The sequence below is a fragment of the Crotalus tigris genome, unplaced genomic scaffold (genome assembly GCF_016545835.1).
Source record: "Crotalus tigris isolate CLP2741 ecotype Arizona unplaced genomic scaffold, ASM1654583v1 scf7180000024359.8030256, whole genome shotgun sequence".
NCBI classification, from domain to species: domain Eukaryota; kingdom Metazoa; phylum Chordata; class Lepidosauria; order Squamata; family Viperidae; genus Crotalus; species Crotalus tigris.
In genome coordinates, this window is record NW_024100528.1 from 7,296,419 (window position 1) to 7,322,249 (window position 25,831).

The 25,831-nt window shown below is 35.4% G+C and overlaps 1 protein-coding gene across 10 annotated transcripts in view; it reads right to left on the reverse strand.

Moving 5' to 3' along the window:
• The window catches only part of NBEA (neurobeachin), a 375,860-nt gene that overhangs the window by 157,335 nt on the left and 192,694 nt on the right, over positions 1 to 25,831 (reverse strand). For all 10 annotated transcript variants that reach the window (XM_039327273.1, XM_039327274.1, XM_039327265.1 and 7 more), the window contains 2 exons: positions 16,155 to 16,298; positions 192 to 328 (listed from right to left, as the gene is read on the reverse strand). In XM_039327273.1, the coding sequence (XP_039183207.1) occupies positions 192 to 328; positions 16,155 to 16,298 (281 nt within the window). The remainder of the gene's footprint in view (positions 1 to 191; positions 329 to 16,154; positions 16,299 to 25,831) is intronic.

Consider the following 25,831-nt stretch of genomic DNA (forward strand, 5'->3'; position numbering starts at 1 on the left):
GAGGGAGACTGATAAAAGGAAAGGTCGGAGTAATCGCGGATTTTATATCTCATTAAAGCTGTAACGGATCCAGGAGGAGGGAAGGGGTGAAAGAGTAGGAGCAGCCGACAGTTTCCCCGCACGTTCAGCCTTCTTCGCGTGAGACTTGCAGCAAACCACCCGCCGCTCTCCCTTCCCGGCGCTTTACTCACTTTTGGGTCGATTTTCTTGAAGGCCGAATCATCCTCGTCCACCTCGAAGTAGATTTCGGTGGTGGTAACGGAGAGCGTCCCCTTGGCCACAACCACCGGGGCGATAAGCTGAGCCGGCGTGCTGAGGACCACGGGCCCTGCAAGACAAGAGCGGCGACGTCAGGATGTGGCAATTCGGAAGCAGATGTGCCCTGCTCCGTTTCCTTTGCCGAGAACGAAAGCAAAAAAGCCTTTGTACTCGGGGGACCAGCCTGCGGGTTTCCTAAAGCGGGACCCTGCGCTGCACCAAAGGGTGACCGACACAGGGCCGGCGGGAGAAGAAACAAGACTGCCTGGGTCTTCTAATCCCAACTCAATGGGAGACCTCGAACTCTCCGAGACCGAGGGATCTGGTTGGGAAGTGTTCTTTCGTGGGAAAATAAATCACAACTGAAAATATTTTATCAATCATGTATATGTAGGAATCTTATCCAAACGAGTTAGCAGTAGTCCCATTGTAGATGATTACCGGGGCTGCCTTTAATTGCGTTTCTTTCCCTAGTTCCAAAATCAATTCTCACTGAAGCATCCTATCGGCAAGATATTTTAATTTTTATTATTATCTCTGACTGTAACCAAGGCTTATTTTTAACACTATGCAACCATCTGCAAGGCTTCTGATGCTGTTTTGTTTGTGTGGGTGTGCCCAAATATTTTGTAAAAAAAAAAATAGCTACTACAATACATTGTGAAAAAATATCGCAAATCGATTTTTCTCCCAAGATTCCAGAAATATTCTCTTAGTTGCCACCATTTAATCTCTAAGCATGCTGTCTTAGGCTGGGACCTTAGCTGGGACTTACTTCTGAGTAAAAAAGGAAAGCTTGGCATTAAAATCTGGTTTCTAGCAGAAATATTTTTAAATCAGAAAAATAAAACCGAAAAATAACTGAGCAATTCTAACAAAATTAATGTTATTTACTGAACATAAACAATTTTGAAAGAAATATGTACCTATTTCATTAAGTCTTGTTTCCAAATAAATGTGAGCAAAATGCAGTCAAGTTTATCTTAGCAAAGAAATCCTGAAACTAAGTATTTCTAACAATGGTAAGAATAGGGAAATGCTTTACAGAAGTATTCTCAGATAAGATAGCAATGATTATTGCTACCAATAAAATGTAAATATAGCATGACAACAAGAGGGAATCAAAGCCAACGGATTTCCTTGTGTAATTGTATTTTAACGTATTAAAAAAAATCTGAGGTAAGGATCAGGGTGGAAATTAAGGTGCAGTCCTAAAATGATATGAATAAATAAATCCAGACATCCATTATAAGAAATCCGAAATATACTACCGTCTAAAAGCTAGAATAACTAAACATTGTCCAATTTAGAAATGAAAGCACCCCTTCCTGCCAAATCCAGTTTCTTTAGCCTGGGGAGCGGGAAAAATCAATTTTCCAATGTGTCCCCTTCAAATCTGGGTCTCTCTGCCTGCGGCCGGGTAAGTTGCCAGCCAGCCCATCTCCTTTTTTTTCTGGCTAAAGATGGTGACCTGGGCTCGGAGCTGCAACGGAGCGCTCCCTCTCTGCGCGCCCACGAATTTCTGGGGGGCCATTTCTCACCACCCACTTAACTCGCGTGTACCCTCTAACTGCTTGACGTGAGTGGCTCAGCCCTGATTTCCGTGCTAACTTCCCTCCTAGCAGCAGGCATCGCCTCCCCCCCCCTCCCCGCGGCCCTTTGCAGAGTCCAAAGCAACGCTCCGTTTGTCGCCTATGACAGCTTTCAGGCAAACCCACCAGGGGCTGGATAATATTGATACAAACTCTATTTTCTTTCATTTTCTTGTTTTTCTCTCTCCTAATAGGCCACCCTGGCCTCTCGACCCCAGTCAGCTGATCCGGATCACATGCGCTGGGCTCGGCTGGCTCTCCCCCCCCCCGCGTCGCCTCCCGCTCTCCCTCCCCGCGCTCGGCGGAGCGCTGTCCTGGCGCGCCGCCGGGCAGGCTGCCGTAACGGCCGGGCTCCTGCTAGGGGCAGGGGATCGATCCGAAACGGCGCTTTAAAGGCTCATCAATCTTAATCTAGGTTGCTCAAGTAATTATGCGCGATTCTCTCGTGCGATTACAAGTGGATTTGGGTCTGGATTCCCTGGGCTCTTTCCTTTGTGTTTAACGGCAAAGGCAGCAGCGCCCTGCCTGGCCTGGCCTGCCCTCCTCTCCCGCGGCGACCCGCCTCGCCGGTTCCTTTTCCCCGGGCTCTTTAACCCTTCCTGGCCGGCTGCCTCTCTCTCCCAGGGCTCCGGCTTTTCAGGCCATAGCGCTAAAATACAAGGGCGCTAAAGATGATGCAGCTCGGGAGCCGCCTGGTAGTCCATCATTTTAAGAAGGCGTTTAGTGGGATTTTCTCATTCTCGGAAGAAAGATCGGGTACTTAACCCAATTACCTCCCAGCCCCCCGCTTGTTATATGAACCAAATAAAAATGAAGCGGTTGGTAGTTGGTGGTCAGAAGGCCAAAGCCTATAACGCGAAATCTTTTCCGAAAGAAGGTTAAGACTTTTCTGGGCGACGCGCGCGCACAACGGGGGCGGGGGGGGGGAAGGGGAAGCAGGAAAGGACGGTCAGTATTGAAGAGGACGTACTTTCTAAAACTGCTGCTGGAAATAATCAGGAAGAGGGCCGTACGGAGGATTGGCAAGGAACGGCGCCCCCTTAAAAAGACTGAACCTTGTGAAACCCCATGCAGGCCTGAACAAAAACAGCCACGGAATTAGCAGACCCGGCGTTTTCATTTAACCACACGATGTTTCCATTAACATGTTTATCACACACACACACACACACACACACACACACACACACACACACACCAACAAAACAGTGCTCCTATTTCTGGGGGCCACCCCTATCTCCGAGGGCCAGAAGAAACACTGTCGCCTTTCGCCCTTCCAGGCGAGTCCAACGGGCGCGCTTCAGCCTCAAAGATAAAAGGGGGCAAAGGGTCTGGCTCCGCCCTCTTCGATGGCTTCGAGCCTCGCCGCTGGGCTATTCAGAGGGGCTGCAAGGACCGTTTCTGCGGACGGGAGCGGGGGGGGGGGAGGAAGAAGCGACCCGGCCCCTTCAGGATCGAGTCTACCGCTAGAATGCTGCCTTTCCCTAACCTGTTTACATTCTGTCTCACTCCGAGTTCCGGTCGCTGAACATCTCTCCCTTCCCCCCCCCTTCCAAACCCTAGAAAAGGCGCAAATGAAACATGCACTCTTAATGGCGTGTCATTTTCAACACTTTTCCTTTGGAAATCTCCAATTACAACTTCCAATACCACGGCACATTTTAAGCAGCGCTGAGTCTTTTTGTTACAGCCTTCAGGGAGCGAAGCGGCCACTGGGAGAATACCAAATTAATCCACTACAGCTATAGAGCAGGAGGATTATGCTTTAATCCCCTTTGGGACAGGCTCTGGATTTTAAGGATCCGACATTAAACTGTTTACACTAGGCATAATCAAAATAGTGCAGCTTTTCCATATGGCCCCGAGACAGGCGGCCAACCAGACACCGCTCGGCTTATTTCCCCCGCCTCTCGGATCGTGCACCTGACACCCCAAAGAACAGCGCGGAAGAGGCACTTCGACTCTTAGAAGCCCCCGAGATGCTGGAGTGGGGGAAAGAAAGGGTGCGGTTGGTCAAAACGTGTAAAAGTCGAACAAAACCATCTCGGGCGTCTTCCACTAGTCTCTTTCCACTGAGAGCGGGACCGTGCCAAATCTCGCCGTTTGGCTCAGGAGGCGCCCAAGATGCTCCCACCTGCGCTCGCCTCCGCTGGTCCAGAGGGCACCCCCTTTGTTGTCCCTCGCCTGCCTGCTAACAAAAGGCAAAGGAGGCGGCCAGCAGACCCTGGGTCTCTAAGCAGGTTTCCCTCGTGGGCGTTGCCAGCCTCTCGCCGAAAGAAGAACACCGGGACGCGCGACAGACATCGCGGCGGCCTGCCCTGACAAACCGCAATCAAATAAGGGCGAAAAGGCTCCGATGTGGATCATCGATCTAGCTGAGTTGCCACCGCGGAACCGTGTACAGTAATACATTTCGGAAAAAAGCTGCAAGATTAGTACTCCGACTAATAGCGGAAAGGGTGCCGATAGGGAAAGGGGGGGGGGAAGGAGAGAAAGGATTGGTTTTGTTAGGATAGTTTAAAGGAGTACTGTTTAGCAAAAAGTCCGCCGATGCAAATCAGCTTTGAAGCAAGTACGTAGGTTAATAATAAAACCCAGAAGCAGCTCTTCCCCCTGCTTCTGTCCTATCCAATTTCCGAGCAACAATTCTCCGTGGCTCTGTAGCCCAAGGCTTTCAAACGGGAGGACACATCCTGCCGAATCTCTTGGGAATTACTTCTCAAGAAACGGCGGTAGCCTAGGAATTATCAGCAGATATGCAAAAAGAAACATCTGCAGGATGGCATTAGAAGTCTGATGGCTTGCTTTTTGAAACAAATTCCCTTCTTGGAACATCATTACACACTGTTAACTCTCTCCAGATTTTCTGCTTAAGAAACTGAAATCGTGGGTGGATTATACAGGACATTTAAAAAAAAAAAAAACTAGTTCTGGGCGAACTGTACCACAGAATTTGGGGTACAACATGTCCTCCATCCAGAACATTTGGAATAGAAAATGTAAATTAAACTTTGTTAAGTCACTATTGACTGAGTTTTTAACTAGGTTTTGTGGCTACTAAAAGAACATTTCACTAATTTCAGTGGAACCATCTGGAAGACAAACTAGTAAGACAATTAAACTGAAATATTTGGCCCTTTGGTATTTATGCGGTTAATTGTACAAATCACTGACAATAGTTAATTCAGTAGATCAGGTTGGTAGCTTTTTAAATTAACACTTTGTAATGTTTCATTCCAATACTTCAGCAGGTAGTAACACCTGGCTGGTTTTCTCTTGACTCAGAAGCTAAGCAGAAAAGAATCCCTGGAGGAAGACAGTGAGAAATTTTTCTCAGGCTTTACATGGAAAACATCTTCAGAATCAACACCAAGATGTTATCTTTAACAATCCAACTATAACATACTGTATAATCCCAAAAGAAATATGTAATAAGCTGATTCCTTTTTATATAAAATTAAATATTTATATTTAAATTAAGACTAGTGCCTTATTTAATACCACAAAACTAATAGGTGATATTAAATATTACCTGTTTGGAGATATAAAGATTTAAACAGCACCTTAATATATATAATTAGTTCCTTATGAAAGGACTTAGTTCTATCCTAATCACAATCATTTAAAATGGAAGGCAGTTCTATGCATAATTGCATGTTTGACATTCCTAATAACATATTTAGCATAGTTAGTGAAATTACATAAAAGCTTGATGCTTATGTAGTTTATACCTACAAAGCAAATATTTTATTTTTGTGGTCACAGGTACAGAAGGTTAGTAGATGCTTCTTAAAACATCTCAGTACATTATTATGATTAATTATTTTTATATGCATTGTGCAATGAAACTACAGTTCCTTTTATTCTGCTTCTATCTGAGAATCATTAAAAGTAGTAGTAGCAGTAGTAGTAGTAATAGTAGTAGTAGTAGTAGTAGTAGTAAATTGCAGTTTTGGATGAAATCTCCTATTTTTCATTTTCCTTTTTGTTATCTTTTTTGCACAAGAAATCTCAGATAAAAACAGCCATATCACAGAGTTCTCTCTCTCTCACATGCACATACATAAACAGTCCTCAACTACACAGTAGAATGTTGTCAGCATAGGTGGGTTGTGCTATTTAGAACAAATGTAATAGACATAAAAAGAGATCTGTTTTGTTTCCCAGACTAGGGGCCAGTTAGTTAGGCAACATATATCAGGGTGAGAAGGCACACCTTTCACACAAAAGCTGGAGCTACTTGTAGTAATTCTATACAACTGCAGAAATTTATGAGAAAAAGATGGAATGAACAAGAGAATACTTAAGTAGGCTTTACTAGTGGGCAAATAGCTTAAATACAGTAGAGAACTTCTATATATGTACATTTGCACATAAACATTGGTGCTTTGAGGTTCACCAATGTCAGAGAATAAAGATTTCCTGTATCTTGTTTGTTTTTTAAAAAATTGGTGGTCATTTGAAAGTCACATTATCTGAGAAGATTTTCTTGGATGCCCAAACACTTTAAATGTGGCTAAACTCTCCGACAAGCTGTTATTAAGACTGTGTTGCTCATTTTCCTCTCAGGCCTGCATATGATACATACTGCAATTTTGCAGGTTGACTTGGATGTGTCTGTTGCTTAGAATCTGATCTAATCATTCAGAATCTAATGCCAATATATATGTTGCTGACCAAATACTAGCAAGCAAGGGATATTTGTGCTTCTGAAGGGCTCATTGAAGAAGACAAAGGGATGGGAAGTTGAAGAGGAACTAGTTCTTGAACACTTATAGAATACTGTAACCTTAATAATGTAAAACCTATGAATGGTTACATATTGATGGCTGTCTACCATTGTTTCTGAAAGCCAGCAGACAAAATTGATAATTGGCATGAGTCTATAGATAGAAAAGCATGGCAGACCAGTGTCAGCTCCATATGCTATACAGTTCAGAATTAAGGATTAAAATATACAGTATTGATGCATAAAACCAGAATATTTAAAAGAGACATAGTCTTTCAATGTCTTCTTTTATGAGGACACTAAGAGTTAATTTTACAGATGTGAGGAAAAACAGCACATCCCTTATGTATAAGAGGATTACTGTAATTTCTACTTAGTGAAGATGTTGAGAACTGCAAAGAAGACAAACGCAAAGATGAAATTGAATCTGTTCCTTTATTAGAAATTAGTAATGATAGATTCAGATCGAATGTGAAATTGGTGAATTGATGTCAGTTTTTTTCAAAGATTGATGGATACTACTTTATCATTCAAAGGCATCACAAGTTAACAACAGTGTTATATTAAATCCTTGATGCTTTTTCATGGTACAAGAAGAATGGTAGTAATAATAGCACCTTCTTTGCTCCAAGATAGATGCCTACGGATTTGATCACTGAGAAAGCAGAAAAAAGACTTTCTCCAGTAAAAGAATAGAAGAGTTATAGATAGTATTAAATGTATAATTAAGGAAATGAACCCTCCTTCTTTTGGAGGTAAATAAATGTTAATGTTTATTTTTTACAAGAGGTAAACAAATGTTAATGTTTATTTTTAAAAGGAAAAGAGGAAAGCTAAATATTCATTGTTAATTTTAAGTATTCATATGGAAAACATTTAGTGATGAGTGAATTAAAACAAAATATGAAATTACAGAGAGTAGCTTAGAAGTATCTCCCATAGGAAAATACACTAAGGGGGTTAAACAGACAACAAAAGCAAAAACCATAAAGACTTAAAAAGAAATTAAATCTAGTACAATAAGAAAAAGCTAATCATTTCTCTAGAGAATATATCACCTTTGGAACAGATGTTACCTTTAGGCCAATTGCATTACTTAGAAAACCCTGCTTTCAGATTTCAATTTAAGCCTGAGATGAGGAGAGATGAGTAAATCCCACTGGCTATCAGAAAATGGGAGTGGAGGGCATCTATCTATGAAGAATGGCTGCAGGACTTGGATTTGGCTAGTATAAAGAAAAGAAGAAATAGGGGTGACATGATAGCAGTATTCCAGTATTTGAGAGGCTGCCACAAAGAAGAGAGGGTCAAATTATTCTCCAAAGCACCAGAAACAACGGTTGGAAACTGATCAAAGAGAGAAGCAACCTGGAATTAAGGAGAAACTTCCTAACAGTGAGGAAAATTAACCAGTGGAACAGCTTGCCTTCAGAAATTGTGGGTGCTCCATCACTGGAGGTTAAGAAGAGACTGGACAGTCACTTGTCTGAGATGGTATAGGTTCTCCTGCTTGAGCAGGAGGCTGGACTAGAAGGTCCCTTCCAGCTCTATTCTATTCTATTCTATTCTATTCTATTCTATTCTATTCTATTCTATTCTATTATCCTATCCTATCCTATCCTATCCTATCCTATCCTATCCTATCCTATCCTATCCTATCCTATCCTATCCTAAATGGTAGTACATGATTGGACACAATAGCATATCTCCAACGAAAAGTTAGATACAGCAGAGTAAGTGTCTAAACATCTAGGAAATTGAATAATTGATTCCTCAAAGTCTGATATCTACAGAAAGATGGTTTGCATGTACAAAAATAATCTCTTGATTATTGTTTAGATTTATATAAATCTAGGCATAAATCTAGTGGGTATGCATGAAAAGAAACAATATGGGGAAGGGCGACCTCTGGATGTTCGCTTTAGCAATCAAGTGAACCACAATTTCAGAATTTGCTGAGAAAGAAAAAGGCTTTAATGACTGTTGTGCTCAAGATAGAAAGGTTCAGGTAGTGAACATACCTGTTTGGTACAACTTTTAAATTACTCTATCTCAATGTGGAAAATGTGGAAAAGTTTCACTACCAAAGTGAAAATCCTAAATGCAGTTCTTTATGTCTTTAGATCTCAGTCATACATATCTACATAATGTGATGGTTTTTGTTAAAATTTGGAAGTATACCTGAAGAATAAAAACTACAGAATTCTGAAATGCCAACAGGCCGCTTCCTGAAAAATGTAGTGTTTGGACATTAGATATGTTATTCAGCCTACGTGGAATCTTTATTGAGCCACATATATCTGACAACTTGCTACTTTTATATATAAGATAATGGGAATATAGAGCTTTTATGCAATAATATCAGTCTTTCAAGCTTTCTTTTTGGTACTTTCTGGAGCTGCAATATTGCAGTCTATTTGATCATCTCCAGCAAAGGGTTCTCAAACTACCTCATACAGTTTTCAATAAGTTTAGAAGTTAGAAGTGTTGGTAAGGGCGTTTACCATAAATTTGTTATGACTCAACTTGACATATCACTTACCATTCTCAAAATTTGTATGGATGTGTTACATACACATATTCATATACACTCTCACACACATTGATACATACTGTATGTATATACATACACACACACAAACACACATTCTTAACTTTTTTAAGGGATGGCACACTGTTGTAAAGTACAATCTAGTGAAAGGCTAGGGTACATCCAAAACACTAAACTACAAAAAGGAAAAGAGAGAGGGGGGAGAGGAAAGAAAGAAAGAAAGAAAGAAAGAAAGAAAGAAAGAAAGAAAGAAAGAAAGAAAGAAAGAAAGAAAGAAAGAAAGAAAGAAAGAAAGAGAGACTTATGTGAAGGAAGTACATATAATCTCTTAGGTTATTTCCAATTCTACAATTCTATAATTCCGAACAAGTGATGAAGAATAGTTGATTCCCCATATCAGATCCACATCATACTTGTCATTCCAGAGAAGTAATATGGTCGATTTTTTGAACTAGTTTATATGCTATTAAAAATCAATATAATGTTTTTACCAAGGAAATTGAGGTTGTTGATAATGATGGATTCAGTGTGAAAGATGGGAGTTGGCAAGTATGTTAAATAGCAACTTGGTTAGAAAGAATTCTTCTTTATAGAAAAGATGAGCAGAGTGCCATAGCACAGGAGAGATTATAACTGATACAGACAAGATAGGTTTGGAAATGTTTTACAACAATATGCAAAAAGCAAACAATTATAAACATTCCAGTGTATAAAACATAAGCTCAACATATTGCATTAATAAAAAATCTCCCTTATCTACTAACTCTTCTGTTGGTAGTAAACTAAAACTCTCACTTCCCTATGAGATGCCCTCGTTCCAAATTTATTTTATAATATCATTAGGAAAAAACCTATAAATATATAATAATGCCAACTGACATATTGTTTACAAATGTATGATGATATTTTTTCTTATTTTAATATCTAAAAATGGAATTCTCTTCTTTGTGCCCAATGGTAAACAATGACCCCACCCCCCATCATAGTGAATTCAACATTGTGTAGCAACAGAAATAATCTGAAGAGCTTCTTATATGTAAAGAAAAAGCAATGTAACACAATCGTTGCAATAGTCACAGAGGGGCAGAAATGGAAGCAGTCATTTATACTCTGCTTCTCATAGTTGATATCAAGAACAATGATTAAAAACAATAATTCCACTCTGAAGGATAGAACAATCTAACCAAAACCCTCCATCTAGTTATAATTTCTTGGAAAGATAGTACTAATAAAATGGCAACTGGGACAGAATTTGGTCCAAGCAATGAGCATATTGCAAAATTCTTATTTCCCCCAAATCCTGGCATAGCTGATTTCATGGAAGATTTATCCTAAGTGACTGTATTAGAAGCCTTGAGCACTTACTGCATGCCTCTTACATAAAAAGAACAGGGCTCTTGCCAATGGAAACAAGAAATAATCAGCCAATTAGAAAGAAAATATTTTTCCTGGAATATGGACAGGTTGCAGTCAAAACTTTATCATTAAATTCAACATCATACTTTCCAAAAAATGTAGAAACTGCAGCTGGAAGTTTTAAATCCTACCCATTGTGGGCAATTTTATGCTTAAAATAATGCCATTTGCAAGTTGCATATTAACATTGGACTACTTCTGCTTTGTGGCTGCTGCTATTGTTGCTTAATCAGGTAAATAGTACTTTTTTATTTTATGAAATTGTATCCTTCTATACAAGATTGCATTCAGAAGATAAGCAACATACAAAACATAGTATTAGGAATGATGTAGAAGCTTAAGACTTCATTACTTTATACATGAAATTGTAATTAAACTGAAGTCAATATGTGTACCAAATGTACAAAGTGTATTTCAACAAAAATAGGGTTCCAGAGTATTTTAGACACAGCTGAGAAGATCCATATTAACCTAACAGATTTTAATGGCAGTAAACCAGATTCTAATCTACAGATGTCCACATAAATTTAAGACACCAGGCTAGAAACTGAGAGACTGGGAGTTTTATTCTCCCCTTAGGCACAAGGCCAGATGGGTGGTTTTAGACCAGTCACTCTCTCTCAACCCTAGGAAGGTGGCAATAGAAAACCACTTCTAAAGCCTTCCTAAGAAAACTACAGACATTTGTCCCAGGCAATTGCCAGAAGTCAATGTTGACTTAAGGCACAATGTGTGTTTGTGTCTATATGTATCTGTGCCTATAGGTCACTACGTTTTCCTCCTATTCTATACTCAACACAAGTAAGGATTGTTTATTTGCCTCTTCAGAATATAATTTAAAACATTCTCAGCCTTGACATTTTTTGTGATAGTTCCAGTCATTATACAAGCTATATGATAGTTTAGCTCAATTTTACTTAAGGAATGCGTGTTATTTTTAAGGAAAACATTCTTTTGGCTGATTATAATTGCTATTTGTTAATTTCATAAGCCAATCATCAATATATTCAAAACAGAGCTCACAGGAGGTGCCGTTTCCCTAGGTCTTAGAATTTCCTGCATGTTATTGTTTAGTATAGAGGCATTACTCAAAACATCTCATATCGTATCTTCATCATAGCTTGTCAAAGTTGGAAAGTTAGAAATTATAAAACAATACAATATAATTCTAGGTCCGCTAAATTGTTCTCTGGGAACTATTAGTTTAGTTTTATTGCACGTTTGGGCATTGGCTTCTAATTTCACAGTAGCTTTTAAGTGATCGTATCATGTATTGAAGTGTTCAAGAAGTAGGTAATACTGAAAAATATACTAGTCAAAATTAGGGAAAAATCCTGTCCCAAATATTGAAATAAAAATACAGAGTTCTCCTTCTCGATATCCTTTCATAGATCCATTTAGGATACCGACGATAAATTTCATGGCCAGTTGGAACTGTCATTGGTTGAGCTGTATAGTCATAGAAATTGAGTAAATAAAAAATAAAAATAAATATTAGGGATGGAGTGGTGATAAACAGTTACCTGGAAGGAAACTGTTGGGTCTGGAAATCTTATCTAACATTAGATTTTTGCCTTTAAAGTGCCTCCATCTGGATACAGTAAAGTTAATTCCAAAATAAAGATCTTTAACTTATTCCAGGCACAGTAGTATTAAAGAGGGAAATAACTGTTAAAGATCAATAATTTATTATTGCATATCAGCCACGGCCAGCTGGGGACTGGGCTGCTTTCTCAGGAATAAAATTGAACAAAAGAAATTCTCTTGCTGAATGATTCTGAATAGAGTGAGAAAAATGGGGACCAGATCAGGCTATGTATGTTGTACTGTAGAAGATTGAAGGTTAAAGGAAGTAAGATTTGATAATTCTTTAAAAAAAATCATTCTGTGACAAGCAGTAGACTGAAAAATGAACTGTGGCTGCTCTGCGGACATTTCTAGAAATGAGTTTAGGTAAATATTGATTAAATATGGAAGTTCAGCATTATGATAAAGAAGGAAGCCTCACTTGTCTCTTATACTTGCTCTTTGGAAATATATTCTTCTTCTAAATATAAAGATATATTTAGTTATCATGGATAGTAACTGCTGGTTACAAAGCTGATTTGTACAGAGCATTACTTATGGGGAAGACTTTTTCCTAATATGAAGAATGATAATTTAAAAAAAATAATTTGAAGAAATTATTTGTGTTTACTACTTGGGGCTTTTAATTAGGGCTTAATTTAAGTCCTTGGACATTATTAATCACTTTCTTACTTTCCTCTTTTTGTACAAGTGGAGCAAATGGCGAACAATATTCTCCTGTGGCTTGTTTCCAGTGCAAAGAAGAGGCTGCTTTCTAAATTATGTGAGGAACTTAACACAGAAAAGATGAGTTTCACAAAGGTGGAACTAAGAAGAAGGGACCTGGGATAAAGCTATTGAATGCAGATAAAGTCTTTGAAGGGAATACACAGGAGTTGAGATTGCCACTGCCAGCTGAAATAGACAGTTGAAACAAGTTTATGGCTTGATTGCATAATGGTTTTATGCACTCCTACATGTTTCTTAAGTTACCATGGTTGATATTTGTCCTGCCCATGTCTTGTTCTTCATAAACAAATTTTGAAGTAGTATGTTGCTGCATTAAATACATTTTACGTATTATTTAATAAACATTCAGTTCAATATTAATATAAAAAGGGGTTATTCTAACATTATTACTAAATTATTGTTACATAAAATAATAGTTTTATCATGGAAAATTTATCTTTTATAATTGCAAGTTAGTATAATTAATTGCCAGAAAAACTACTGAAAATCATTTCTAAAATTCTAAAATTCAGGGATTAGAAACTAAAAAATGTGTTAATGATCGGTATAATCAGTATAGTGCAAACTGAGATACTAATTTACAGAGTTAGCTATCAGACACTGCTACTTTGTATTGATCTTTCTGTCTGTAATTTATCAATAAAAACTTGCCTCTTGAAATGAACAGCCTGGGAAGGAACTTAGGAGCTAAAACTGGAACAGAAAATTATGAAATGTTTGTTAATATTAAACAAGTCATTGAGGTGGAATTATGCTTTAAATTGGCCATATCTTCTTAGCCAGCTGCACTAAAACCATTTACCAGATTTTAAAGATCATTTAATTGTGAAAAAATTATGTGCAACTGAAATACTAACATTTTAAAGTCATTTTAGTTAATTTATACACATGACAATTATATCTAAAAAGTAACAAGTTGGGAACTTTGCAAAAGTCTAGAAAATCCCTACAGTGTTTCCCAGATGCAAAGCAGAATAAAAATGGGAATCTATGAGACAACAATAGTTACTAGGGAGTTTGCAGTAGGTTTCCAACAGAAATCCCAGACAAAGGACATAAAAAGGTTAATATTTATCACATTAATAACTGTTGGAATATGAGGCAGGGAGTAGTAGTTGCCACAGTTGTGGTAGGATGGAAATGAGGGCTTGGGAAATAGTAGTTAGGTATGAGGTGGGAAATTTCAGGGCCACAGAGGAAAAGTTGATAAGAAAAGGAGTTAAAACTTATTTGGGAGAAAAGAGGTTGAATAATGATACCAGCTGTGTGTTTTGTGGAATTTAGTCAGCTGAAGATTTTTTGGATGTAGGCATTCAGAACTGGCTCTTGGTATAATGTCATGAATTATATTACTGAAACTGGCTAAGAAGAAAAAGACAACTCATCCATCATATTCTACTTATGTAGTTGTCCGTGGAGATTCTCAGTCATCCAGGTCATAGGTGTCTCAAAGGTGCTTTTTTCAAAAGGCAACTGACCTTTTTTTTCCTTGAGGAAGAAGAACAAAACATTTTGTTTCTCATCCAAGAAACCTCATCAGTTACGATGGTAGGGGGTGGATGGGATGGAAGGACAGGTAGTGACAGTTGAGTCTGGCTGGGGGGTGTGTGTGGAAGGATAGGTTCTATCTATCCAGTCTCAACTGTCAGTATCTATCCTTCCATTCCACCCCCACCCCCATCACAACTGATGAAGTTTCTTGGATGAGAAACGAAATGTTTTGTTCTCAAGGCAAAAAACAGTCCAGTTGCCTTTGAGACATATTTACATAATTAGAAAATAAAAAATAATGCCCTAAATAAAGTCTGGCCAGTTCATATAGTCATCAGCCTTATGCTAGTTCCAATCTATTCCATTTTTATATTCCCACATAAATGTTCTCACATCCTTGGGATTTTGGTAGATGAAGAAGGGCGAGCAAGAATTAGAAAAGCATAAAAATCAATGCTTCAGCCTCGACCCTCACCTCATATTCATCTTTCCTATTTCCTTGTCCTGTTTATTTTTTGAGTGAGAAAGAAACAAATCAATGATTGTGGAAAAGGATAAAAACAGCTAACTGTCTAATTGCTCATGGATATAGAAGGAAAATCCTGGGAGATGGGATAGAGAGGGTATTTCCACCAATAGGAAGGTGCTCATACTGCAACTTCAAAGAAAACACTACAAAATTGTTTTCCGGGGAAGGAACTATGTGAAAAGATAAATTAGCTCAGTTTCTCACATCATTTTGGATACTGTAATGATATGTAAGAATGATCTTGGGAGACCAGGAGAAGACATATTACCCAGAGAATGGGCAGATAAAAGGAAGCTTAGCCCATAGATGCAGTGTGAGAAGAGCAAGAGACTCATAAGGGGCCCTCACTAAGTTATTGGCTATAATGGTGACAGCAGGAGAATTGTACTTTCAGACTTCTATTAATGTAGCTTTACAATAAAGTAGTATTAGCTTATATCGCCATGATTCCCATCAGCTCTTCCTAATAAGGCTGACATCAATCTTGCAAGTCTGAAACTATAATTCTGCTGGGAGAGTCCTTTTTGAGCCTCTCCCTCTGTCCATTATGCAGCCCTGGGCTATGCAGCCCCCAATCTTTTGGGCACCAGGGACTGGTTCCATGGAGAGAGGATTTTCAGCGGACCAGAGTGGGCGTGGTTTTGCATGCTGCCTGCATCCTGCGGATGGGGCTTTGCTTGTTTGAATGGACCATTTTCTGGCATGTTGTGGATCACTGCTGGTCCATGGACCAAGGGTTGGGGACCCCTGCCTTAAGCAATATCTCTTTGCCTGGTCATTGCCACATGCCATTATGGGTACACATATGCAAATAACCTATTTTTAAGTTAAAAGGATAATTAAGTGTTAAAAACCATGGTTGCAGAATTGCGTATTTAAATAAAATATAAGAAATCAATTTTTAATACTATTAATTGTCTTCCTATAATGAACATATAATTACAGGTCTGTAAAATCTAGCAATAGTATGTATGTACGTACGTATGTATGTATGTATGTACATGTGTGTGTGTGTGTGTTTGTGTATATATATAATTTTTATGCTAGATAAAGCTTAATTCAGTATGTGTATAATGACTGTAATGATTAGTGACCAGATTCAATAAAACATATTACACTAACCAATATCTTAAATAGCAACTGTATCAAATTCTATAGCAGCAAAATCTTTCCAAAATATAGGAGATAGATGATAACTTTCTTTTTGCCAGAAGTTGAATTTTTAGATCAAGTATTCTAATTAGATTTGTAATAGCAATAATTTTTTGATACCTGCAAGATTATCAATCTCCTTTTCTTGCAACAGACTGACAGCATCATCATCCCCTTCTAGCATGAGTTCAGTTTCAGTATTTTGGTTGACTACAGCTTGACTTCGAAAGGTTTTCTTTGATTTCACCACATCTTCTTCAGTTCCTATAAAATAAACATTGTTTTCATTCAACATTTCAGTTTAGTCTGAACATCCATTAAATGTTTTCAAATACAAAATTAATGGAATTAAGTTGTAATTCAAAATATGTTTTCAAACCTTTACAAAAAACAGATATTATGTTTTAGACAAAATGGGTTAGGCTTATTGGTTATTATTATGTAAACTTCAAAATAAAAGATAAAACCATAAAAAATGAAAGTATCACACTACTGGCAGTTCCTCTGTTATAACAACCTGATAAGGCACATGTACTAGAAATGCAGTAGTCATTTAGTTGAATTTGCTCAATGTACAGTTTAACGATTTATATAAATCTTCTTGAAATTAATTTTGTTTTACAATATGAAAAATACATTTTTTAAAGAATTGCTTGGGTTCTTTAGTATGATTGAAACTGCAGTTTTTTTGTCATTCTCTATCATTCAGTTTGCCACAATGTAATAAACATTTATCTAAATGACAGCATAGGACACCGAAAGCTGCCCTTCAATCAACGTATCCTTTATGAATTAGAATTCCATTTATCAAAATTACAGAAAGAACTATAATGTCACAAGGGGATGGCTCATTACAAGGTTTATAAACACTGTCCCTACAAAGAAATGGTTTAACACCTAACAAATCAAACTTTGATTGGGCACAGAATTTATTTGAGATCATCTATCTTCAGAAAACACGCTATACTGAATGGACTTTTTGGCCTCACTATACATTCATCAAGAAATTAACAAGCAGCTTCTATAAACCACTGCATTATCTTGTATCCTGTAATATGCAATATGTTCTGAGCAGATTTGTTAAAGATAGTCTAGCTATATAATTCTAAAGAGATATTCTCGAAAATTTTTCTTTTTCAAAGCAGAAGGGCACAGTTTAAAAATGCATTTGCTTTGAATTATGCATAGCTAATAATACTAACACTGAACATGATATAATAAAGGCCAACATTGTGACTATTTAGCATTTTTATAATTAAACATTCAGATTAAAAATTGATATTAGTTTTGGTGAAGATGAACTCTATGTGATGAGGCTATCAATCAATAAATATGTATATGCATATGCATATACGTACATTATCATTAACATTTTATGAAAGGATATTGCTAATAATAAGCTTCCTTGATTATGATTGTAAGGTTTTGGACCTTTATTTTTATTTCATTAAACGTTGGCCAAGATCCTAATTGCATTTTGGAATAATGATTGGGTTTATCTACTGTTATTTTTTTATTTATTTTTAGTCTTTAAATATATCAAGAATCTTGACTATTCAATATTCAGATTGGAACCTCTTGCAAATTCCTGTTAAACTTAGAACAGAACTAGCACACTTTAAAATAAAACACTCCTTTAATAATGTTAATTTGAATGTATATTTAAATGTTGTAAAATATATCAAATAATAAACAATGTTACTTAATTGATGTAAGGTAGTCAGCATTAAGTAAGACATTAACAAGCCTTGAGGTTTATAAAATAATTTCATTATTTTACAACTTTAATACATGGCATAAATCTACATTTCTGTTTTATATATAGCATTTAGACTGAAGTTATTGTGTTCCACATTCAATATTTAATCAAAAATACTTTAAGCACATATTTTGTAATATAGGCCTACCTACTGAATTTTAATATTAATGGCAGTATTTTGGTTATTTTTTATTTCAGACCACAAGCCAAATAACTAATCAAAGAGTTAGATAAAATATTTATCTGTTTTTCTATTTTCAGAATTTAAAATAAATGAAAAAAAAAACACCTAAATTTTCATTCTAAATTTGGTACATTTAAATGATTGCAAATGCAGATTCATTTTAATTTACTCTGCCTTAAAAACTGATCTGTATTCTTTTTTAGGAACTCGGGGGATGACATTCAAATTTCCTGTTAATTACATGAATTTAAGTGAAATGCACAAATTGTTATTATTATTTTTTGGGGTGTAACAACAAAGACATTTCTTGGTCTTCTGGAAAACTGCATGCAACTTTAGAGATACTTGTATTTTTTTTCCCTTTCCCTGCTTGCTTTCTTTAAATATTTTCAATTTCTAAAATAACAATATATGATTTTCTAATGTTTTTGTACCAGATATAATGGAATACAACACTACACTACCATTGCAATGAACAATTAAGAGTTAGGACATATTTTGACCTAGCCAAATTTTATCGACAATCTTTATTATGTTATTTGCTGTAGACTACAACTGTATTAATTCAGCATAAATGTAAATTCTCAGAAATGTATATATTCTAAATGATAGGTACAGTAAATATGGTTTGTTTCAAACTGCTAAATATCTTGTACTAACTATATTGATAGAATTAGCCCTAATGGTTTTGAGAAAAATTTAGTTGGACCATGGAATATTTTTTTTTTAGATATTTCCATACCTTGGCTTATGAATCAATGACACTAAAGGCACTCACTTGGATCAAAAGGAACATTATACTAAATAATTATATTGATAAAATGCACGAGGCACGAACCTATGTAATCATCCACTTTCATGGCACATTTGTCAATTATGAAGTTTGGTTGGTTATAGACACAATCTACCTACTAACTTTTTTTAAAAAAATGAAAAGTATAGTTTTATATACTTAATCAGGAAAAGGGGAATGACAAATTACATCCACAGTAGATCACTATTTTTTTTTAATAAAATAACAATAATAAAAAGAAAAATTGAATTAGATGCATTGAAATAAAAGGTATTTTTAATAGGTAGAACATATTAGATTTATGGGCCACCCAGCTTGTCTAGAGGTGACTTAAAAGTATGTTGAGTAGTAAACCAAAACTCTCATGAAACCAAACAAAACTGGCCATTTATTCAATTTAATAAGAACCTTTTCTTTTCTCTCTCTCTCTGTTTCTGTCTCTCTGTCTCTCTGTCTCTCTATCTATCTATTTATCTCTCCCTCCCTCCCTCCCTCCCTCCCTCCCTGTCTGTATTTTCCCCTCCTCTTTTCCTTTCTATGCATACATTTCAAAAAGAACAAGAAAATAACCATAAAATAGAAAAACAGATAAACTTTTTTAAAAAGCATTTGACACATCAACATTGATTTGAGTAACATCCATATTTTCTTCTCAAATGTCATTTAAACTTGTAAATTCTTATTTAGATCCTTTAGGTCACAGCTGGTTCTAGGTATGCAAGCTAAACATCAAAGATTACCTGCTGTGTCCATAACTATTAGAAGTCAGTTCAAGGCTACTTGAATAAATGCACAGACAGTATGTGGCTGATTTTAGACATGAGTTGACTCAAGAGTAAAAACAGAAAAACAAAATTTTGCATCCAAATCTAAGTCAAACACACAACTCAGTTCAAACAAACTACTCAACATCATAATTCATTAACATCTATTTGACTTTAAAGTCACTAATTTCATTTTAAAGGTAAAGTGGAAATAACAGTACAGTTAGTTTAGTAGCTGTGATACTAACCAAAAGAGAATTCTGCTTCTTTCAGAATTCATTCCACAGCTTACTTCAGTGAATTATAGATAAGGCAATTTATGCAGTGATTTTCCTTTCATCTTTGAAGAGGGCTGGCAGAATAGAAAGTTAACTCATTTTAGTGTTACCTAAATGTACTGACAGGACATTCTAATGTTTCCAAACATCTGGAAATCAGCTTCATGGGGTGATTTCTTTTCTTAAAGAATGCTTTTTCTTATATTTTACAGCTTTGTGTGGCTTCTAAAAGTGTGTCAACATACCGAAAGTTTGTCCCATTAACAATAAAACAATAAGCTCAAGTAAAAAAAAATATTTTACACAATAAAAATGTAAGGTGAAACTTTCCTCTTGCTTCTTTCTGAAACTACTTAGCCAGTGTGTAAATTTTTCTGTCTTAAGTTCTGAAATAGTCATAAGTAGTCTTCATAAAAATACTATTATTTCACTACCTGTTAAAGTATACATTTTATTCTAAGCAATATTATTTTTGGTTCATTTATTATTGTATTGTTCTATGATTATAAGGTAAGTGTAAAATAAAGACATTCAAAGTATAATCATATGACTGCAGCATACTATCAGGATGAAACTGAGAAATATGGCAAGAATTGGATTTCTTCACAACTGGGTGTGCCATAAACTAAAAAAAATCTGGCCTGATTCCTGCCAAATACATCATTATTCTGGTATTAGGAAACAAACAAACAAACAAAGGGGACCTTGCTAACTGAGTCTGATGATCTAAGAATACACCAGAAGAAGGTACTGACCTTATAGAACTGCTGTCTATCAGGATGTAAGATCCCAGTTTGATGCACTTCACTAGCTAGTTCTTTACAAATTCTCAAGAATATCTTAAATTCTCCTTGGCTTCATTCTATCTGAAATTCTAGCAGTCCTAACTGCATGGTTCTTGAGCTGCAATCTGAAATCCATTCTAAATCTTTCTGCTAGTTTACCAGTATTGTATTACTGTGATCAGTAAGAGTTAAAACATCAAGGCAATAAAGGCAATAGCATTAAAACCATTGCTTTTCACAAGTATTTATCCTAAGAACTTAAAGTAGCTTATGAAGGCCATGGTTAAATTCTACTTAATGATTTTGTTATGCACATTAATATACTTATCTTATTCTTTACTCAAAATCATCCTGAAATCATAATTGCCCATATGAGATTGAACTGAATGTGACTGAACTCCTACAGTTTCTAATGCCCTGATTTTAAATAACTCTATATAAAATTATTCTTTTAACTAGGAATGTAAGATGTTGCTGTTTTTTATCTCTGTATTAGAAGATCAGGAAATACAGCATTACAATTCAGTTTGGTGAAGTGGCAGAAAATAAAAACACTTTTTTGAAAAGGAGTAAATATATAGCATAAATTTGTAAAACATTTCATGCAACAATTTTGTTCAGATGGGGACATAAAAGCATACTATTATTTCTCACTTCTTGATGCTTTTCCTTTTGCATTAAATGTAGAAGATGATACAATACAATACAATACAGTACAGTATGATTACCCGTTAAGGAAAACAGTGGTAAACTAAGTAGGAAAATACTTTGATTTATTTCCTATTCTAGATCTGCAATTCAGTATTTTGTTCCCAATATAACCTGATGTCAAAAGGACATACAAAAGAAGCTTCTCATTTGTCTTTCCTGTAAGATATATTGAGAGGCATGATTATCCTGAAGTGGAAGTAATTATGTAGTCATCGCAACTAATAAACTATCTTTGATAGTCTTATGCTCCATGAATTTATGGTATTTTAAAAAAACCTGCCAAATTTCAGGCTTGAGGTTGTGATATTGGTTAAATTGCACTATTATTATCATTAATTTATTACTGATTATCACATATTTATCAATATTATTGCAAGCCTTATTCTTTGAAAAAAATCATCCTTCACTTTTTATGTTTATTTTTTGAAACAAAACAATCTTTTTTAAAAAATGAAAACTTCATATAGCTAAAAAGGAGTAGAAAAAAAGAACAAAGTCTTATATTTCATACTTATCAATAGTCATGGGTTTACCAATGGATTCACTATTACAATATAGTGAATACAAGTTATTATTGTAAGATATCAAGAATCTCTGCTATAGTAATACATATTGCTACATCCTTTGATAAATAGCAAATTGCTTTTTTAAAAGAGATAGATCACACATAACTGACACCATTCCTTGACATTTGCAATAATAACACTTTTACAATTTCTTAATATATTTTTTTGACACTTTCCCAATTCTTGATGCAACCAACACTTTCCAATAAACAGTCACATTCTAAAGATGTGGTATATAATTGATCATTATATTAACATCTTTAACATTTAAATGTTTCTGCATAAATTTACTAATTTACATAAATACATTATCCCCCAAAAGATTAAAAGATTGCATGATCATATCATATGGGTCAGTAAGCACTTTAATTTCTTATGCCTACAGCATAAAAAAATCAAATCAAGTACATTTTTTAAGGAGTCCAATATACCCTAAATACAATGTTAAATAGATCTCAAATCTGTAGATACTATTTCAGCATTTTTAAGAACCTGACGCTATTGCTATGGTTTTATATATATTCCAATTCTTTACTCTATGTTTGAAATAGCCAATAAATGTATGTCAATTTTAAAAATATTCTTGAGACCAATAGAAAAGAACATATCTAGCTCAGGGTTTGAACTGTGGAATCTTTGGTGCTTAGTTCAATTTTTTCTAAAAGTTTCAACTTATTTCCATATATTTGGAAATACTATGGATCTATAAACTACCAAACTTTTAATATAATCATAACAAATCACTTAACCATCATCATCTCTAAAAATGTTCAGATTCATTTAACACTTTTTTTTTTTGCTAAAGCACCATGAAAATTATATTTATAAAATCCTATCACATGCTGAATTACCAAAAAAAGTTGATTTATTTTGAAAGAGATTTTTAAAGAAAATGAGTTAGAGTATTGCTAGGACTCTCCAGGGTGAATATCTGAAATTATATTTACTAGAAGACATCTATTTGCCATTTAACATAAGAGAAAATTGCAATTTAAAGAGAGAGAGAGAGAGAGAGAGAGAGAGAGAGAGAGAGAGAGAGAGAGAGAGAGAAAAGATCCTGTTATATAATCTAAAATTAAAAACTAAAGATAAATATTATAGGTGACATTCCAGAATTTAACATGAAATATTGGATTCAAATTATTTTAAAAACAATTTAATTTGCATGCTATGTGAAAAAAAAGATATCTAAAATGTGAATGTTATCTTATTCTTCAGTGTTTAGTTACATAAGGAATTTAGTACCAAGATAGTTGGACAGATAAAGACCTCATGTTGCAATTATCGATAAAAAAATTATATATATTTTATATGTATACACACACAAACACACACACAATTTCATCGTATCTTAAGCTATGAGAGTGCTGTCTTATAACATAGATTGGTAAATAAGATGGTGACTACTTGTGATTTGGTGCCACTATATTGTAAAAAAATTATGTATGAAAATAATAAACTGCAAAAAATTATTTTAATAATAATTGCCCTGAAATACATTTTGCAAAGAGCAGTCATAACCAAGTTATTTCCCTAAATAAAACAAATAGCTACTGCTCAGTAGAAAAGGACATCAAGGACACTTGCAAGAAAGAATTGGATCAATATTAAAGTGATTTTCATTTCATGCTTCCCCAACTCCAGTAAGCTGACAATATACTCTGATTATGTGAACTGTCTGTGAGTAACATAGAAAAGGTTATTAGAGGAGGAGGTGGAAATGGAATGCACTTTTTATATTGACAGTTTTGCTAATAGAGTGTACTGGCTTTCAAAGCCATGCAGTATTTTCACTATTTAATTTTTACAGCATTTTCTTCCTTCTTCTAAATACAAGTCTGAAATGCAACTTTAAGAGAAATCTGGTTTATTTTGAAAGGCAAAAAACTTATTAAATGTTTACACTGAGAGAATTATTTCTGAAATAACCCAAAATATATTATTGACTATGTAATAGCCAATTATAATAAATTTGCAAATTATGCAATCACAACATAATACAACAAACAAAATTGTTTGGAAAATAATGATAAAATTTATTTTAAGGAAAATGTTAACTGTAAATGTTAACTCAGATTAATTCAAATCTAAGGGGGAAGTTATTTTTATACCCACCCACATTATTTCCCCCCAATTATCACTTTTCAATTTGGTACTTAGTGGTACCAATACAATACAAAACTCAAACCCAAACAAACCTGCAAACAAAAACAAAAACTAGAAAGCTTTTTAAGTGAAGCAAGTTTACATGCTTTTCCCATTTTCATTGCTTCCTCTAAGATCATCCTTATTAGATTGAAAAATAGAAGAGACTGACGAAACCTGGAAGCCTTTTGAAGACAACACGTGGTAAAAAGGAGAGTCTAGAACAACATCCTCCATGGATAAAAGCGGTAAGGACCAGTGAGGGACTGCCTTCCACTTTCATCTTTGGAGCATTTTTTTTACTCCAATCCTAGTTAATTAAAATGATTTACTTCATTAGTTTACAAAGAGATGTGAAGATCAACATCCAGAGTCAGAATCAGGGTTGATGTATTGAATAACCAAGTTTCTAAGCTACACCTCAATTCAGCCATTCCATCTAATTCCTCTATCCCAATGCATAAAGCACTTCTAAAAGCATGTATTTGTATAGAAAAGGCAACACTGCAAATTTTCTTTCCAAAGGTTCAAGTTTTAAAGAAATTTGTGAGTGTGGATTTACAAGCTTTGAGATTTGAGATTCATGTTAAGTTTCGTCAAGCAATCACACAGTCAGTTATATAAACAGTTCTCTACATAGATCAGGATGTTTTTGTAAACTGCCTGTGGTAATAACAAAACCATATAATTAACAAAACTACTATAGAAAGGCAATATGAAATACAGTACAGTAAAAAGAGAATTTAATGTGGAATGCTATTTTAAAATATTTTCTGTACAAAATGTTATACAAACAACTGAAATTTTAATTGAATGAATGAAAATGAATAACCTAATGCTGTTTAGTTCTCAGGTTCTCAAATTATCTGAAACATTTTCACTAAATTTTAATGTTTTACCTCTTTAGGTAATATCTGCCACTCCTCACTTGAGCAAGTACAAAATCCATAGAGAGAACTGTTATTTCCAAAAAAACTCCTGTGTTCCTTGATCAGTTAGCATCATAATACTATTATATACCATGTGTTCACTATCAATAGTGATTTAAGTCTAGATTAGTTAGAGAGTGCTCTTTTATTCATCAAGGTCATGTCTTGATGGCTATGCAAGCTTAGATAAATCAGGCATTAAGTAGATGCATCTCCGCAGAACCTAGAAATTCTCTCATCTGCAGACCTCAGCATATCTTGTTATTTATTGCCAAAGAATTGACTGATTAATTTTGTCATCTTCGCTCTGTGATTTTTTGCTCAGCTGAGGCTGCCTGCCCTTGTCTGCAATGCCTGATCAGACCTATTTAAGCTGACGCCTTTGATCACAGACCCAGATGAGCTTGCTGACTTAGGCTCTGACTAAACATTTCTTGGCTGTGATATTTAATCACAATTCCCTCCACACAGTGATAACTGTCAGTCTATTCTACATAGAAATGTAAAGCAGTATTTATGCTACCATTTAAAATAAAAAATCTCACTCATTGATATAATTCTGTTTGTTTGTTTCTACTATGAAGATATTTGTGGACAGTGAATTACCTTATATAACTTGCAACTTTTTACATAACAAAAATCAATGGTTTTCTCTATAGTACCTATCTGTGATTCTGGTATTAAAAAAGATATAAAATGATCAAAATAAAACTGATGAAAAATCCCTAATGAAAGTTAAGCCCCCACGGGAAAAAAATGCTGTGCCTCCAGCTCTTTATTAATCACATTCCAGCACCAGCGGTTGAAAATACATCAAACTGCACCAAATCCTTTTTACATGACAACCTCATAAATTATTCAACTCATTAGTATCACCAGGAGG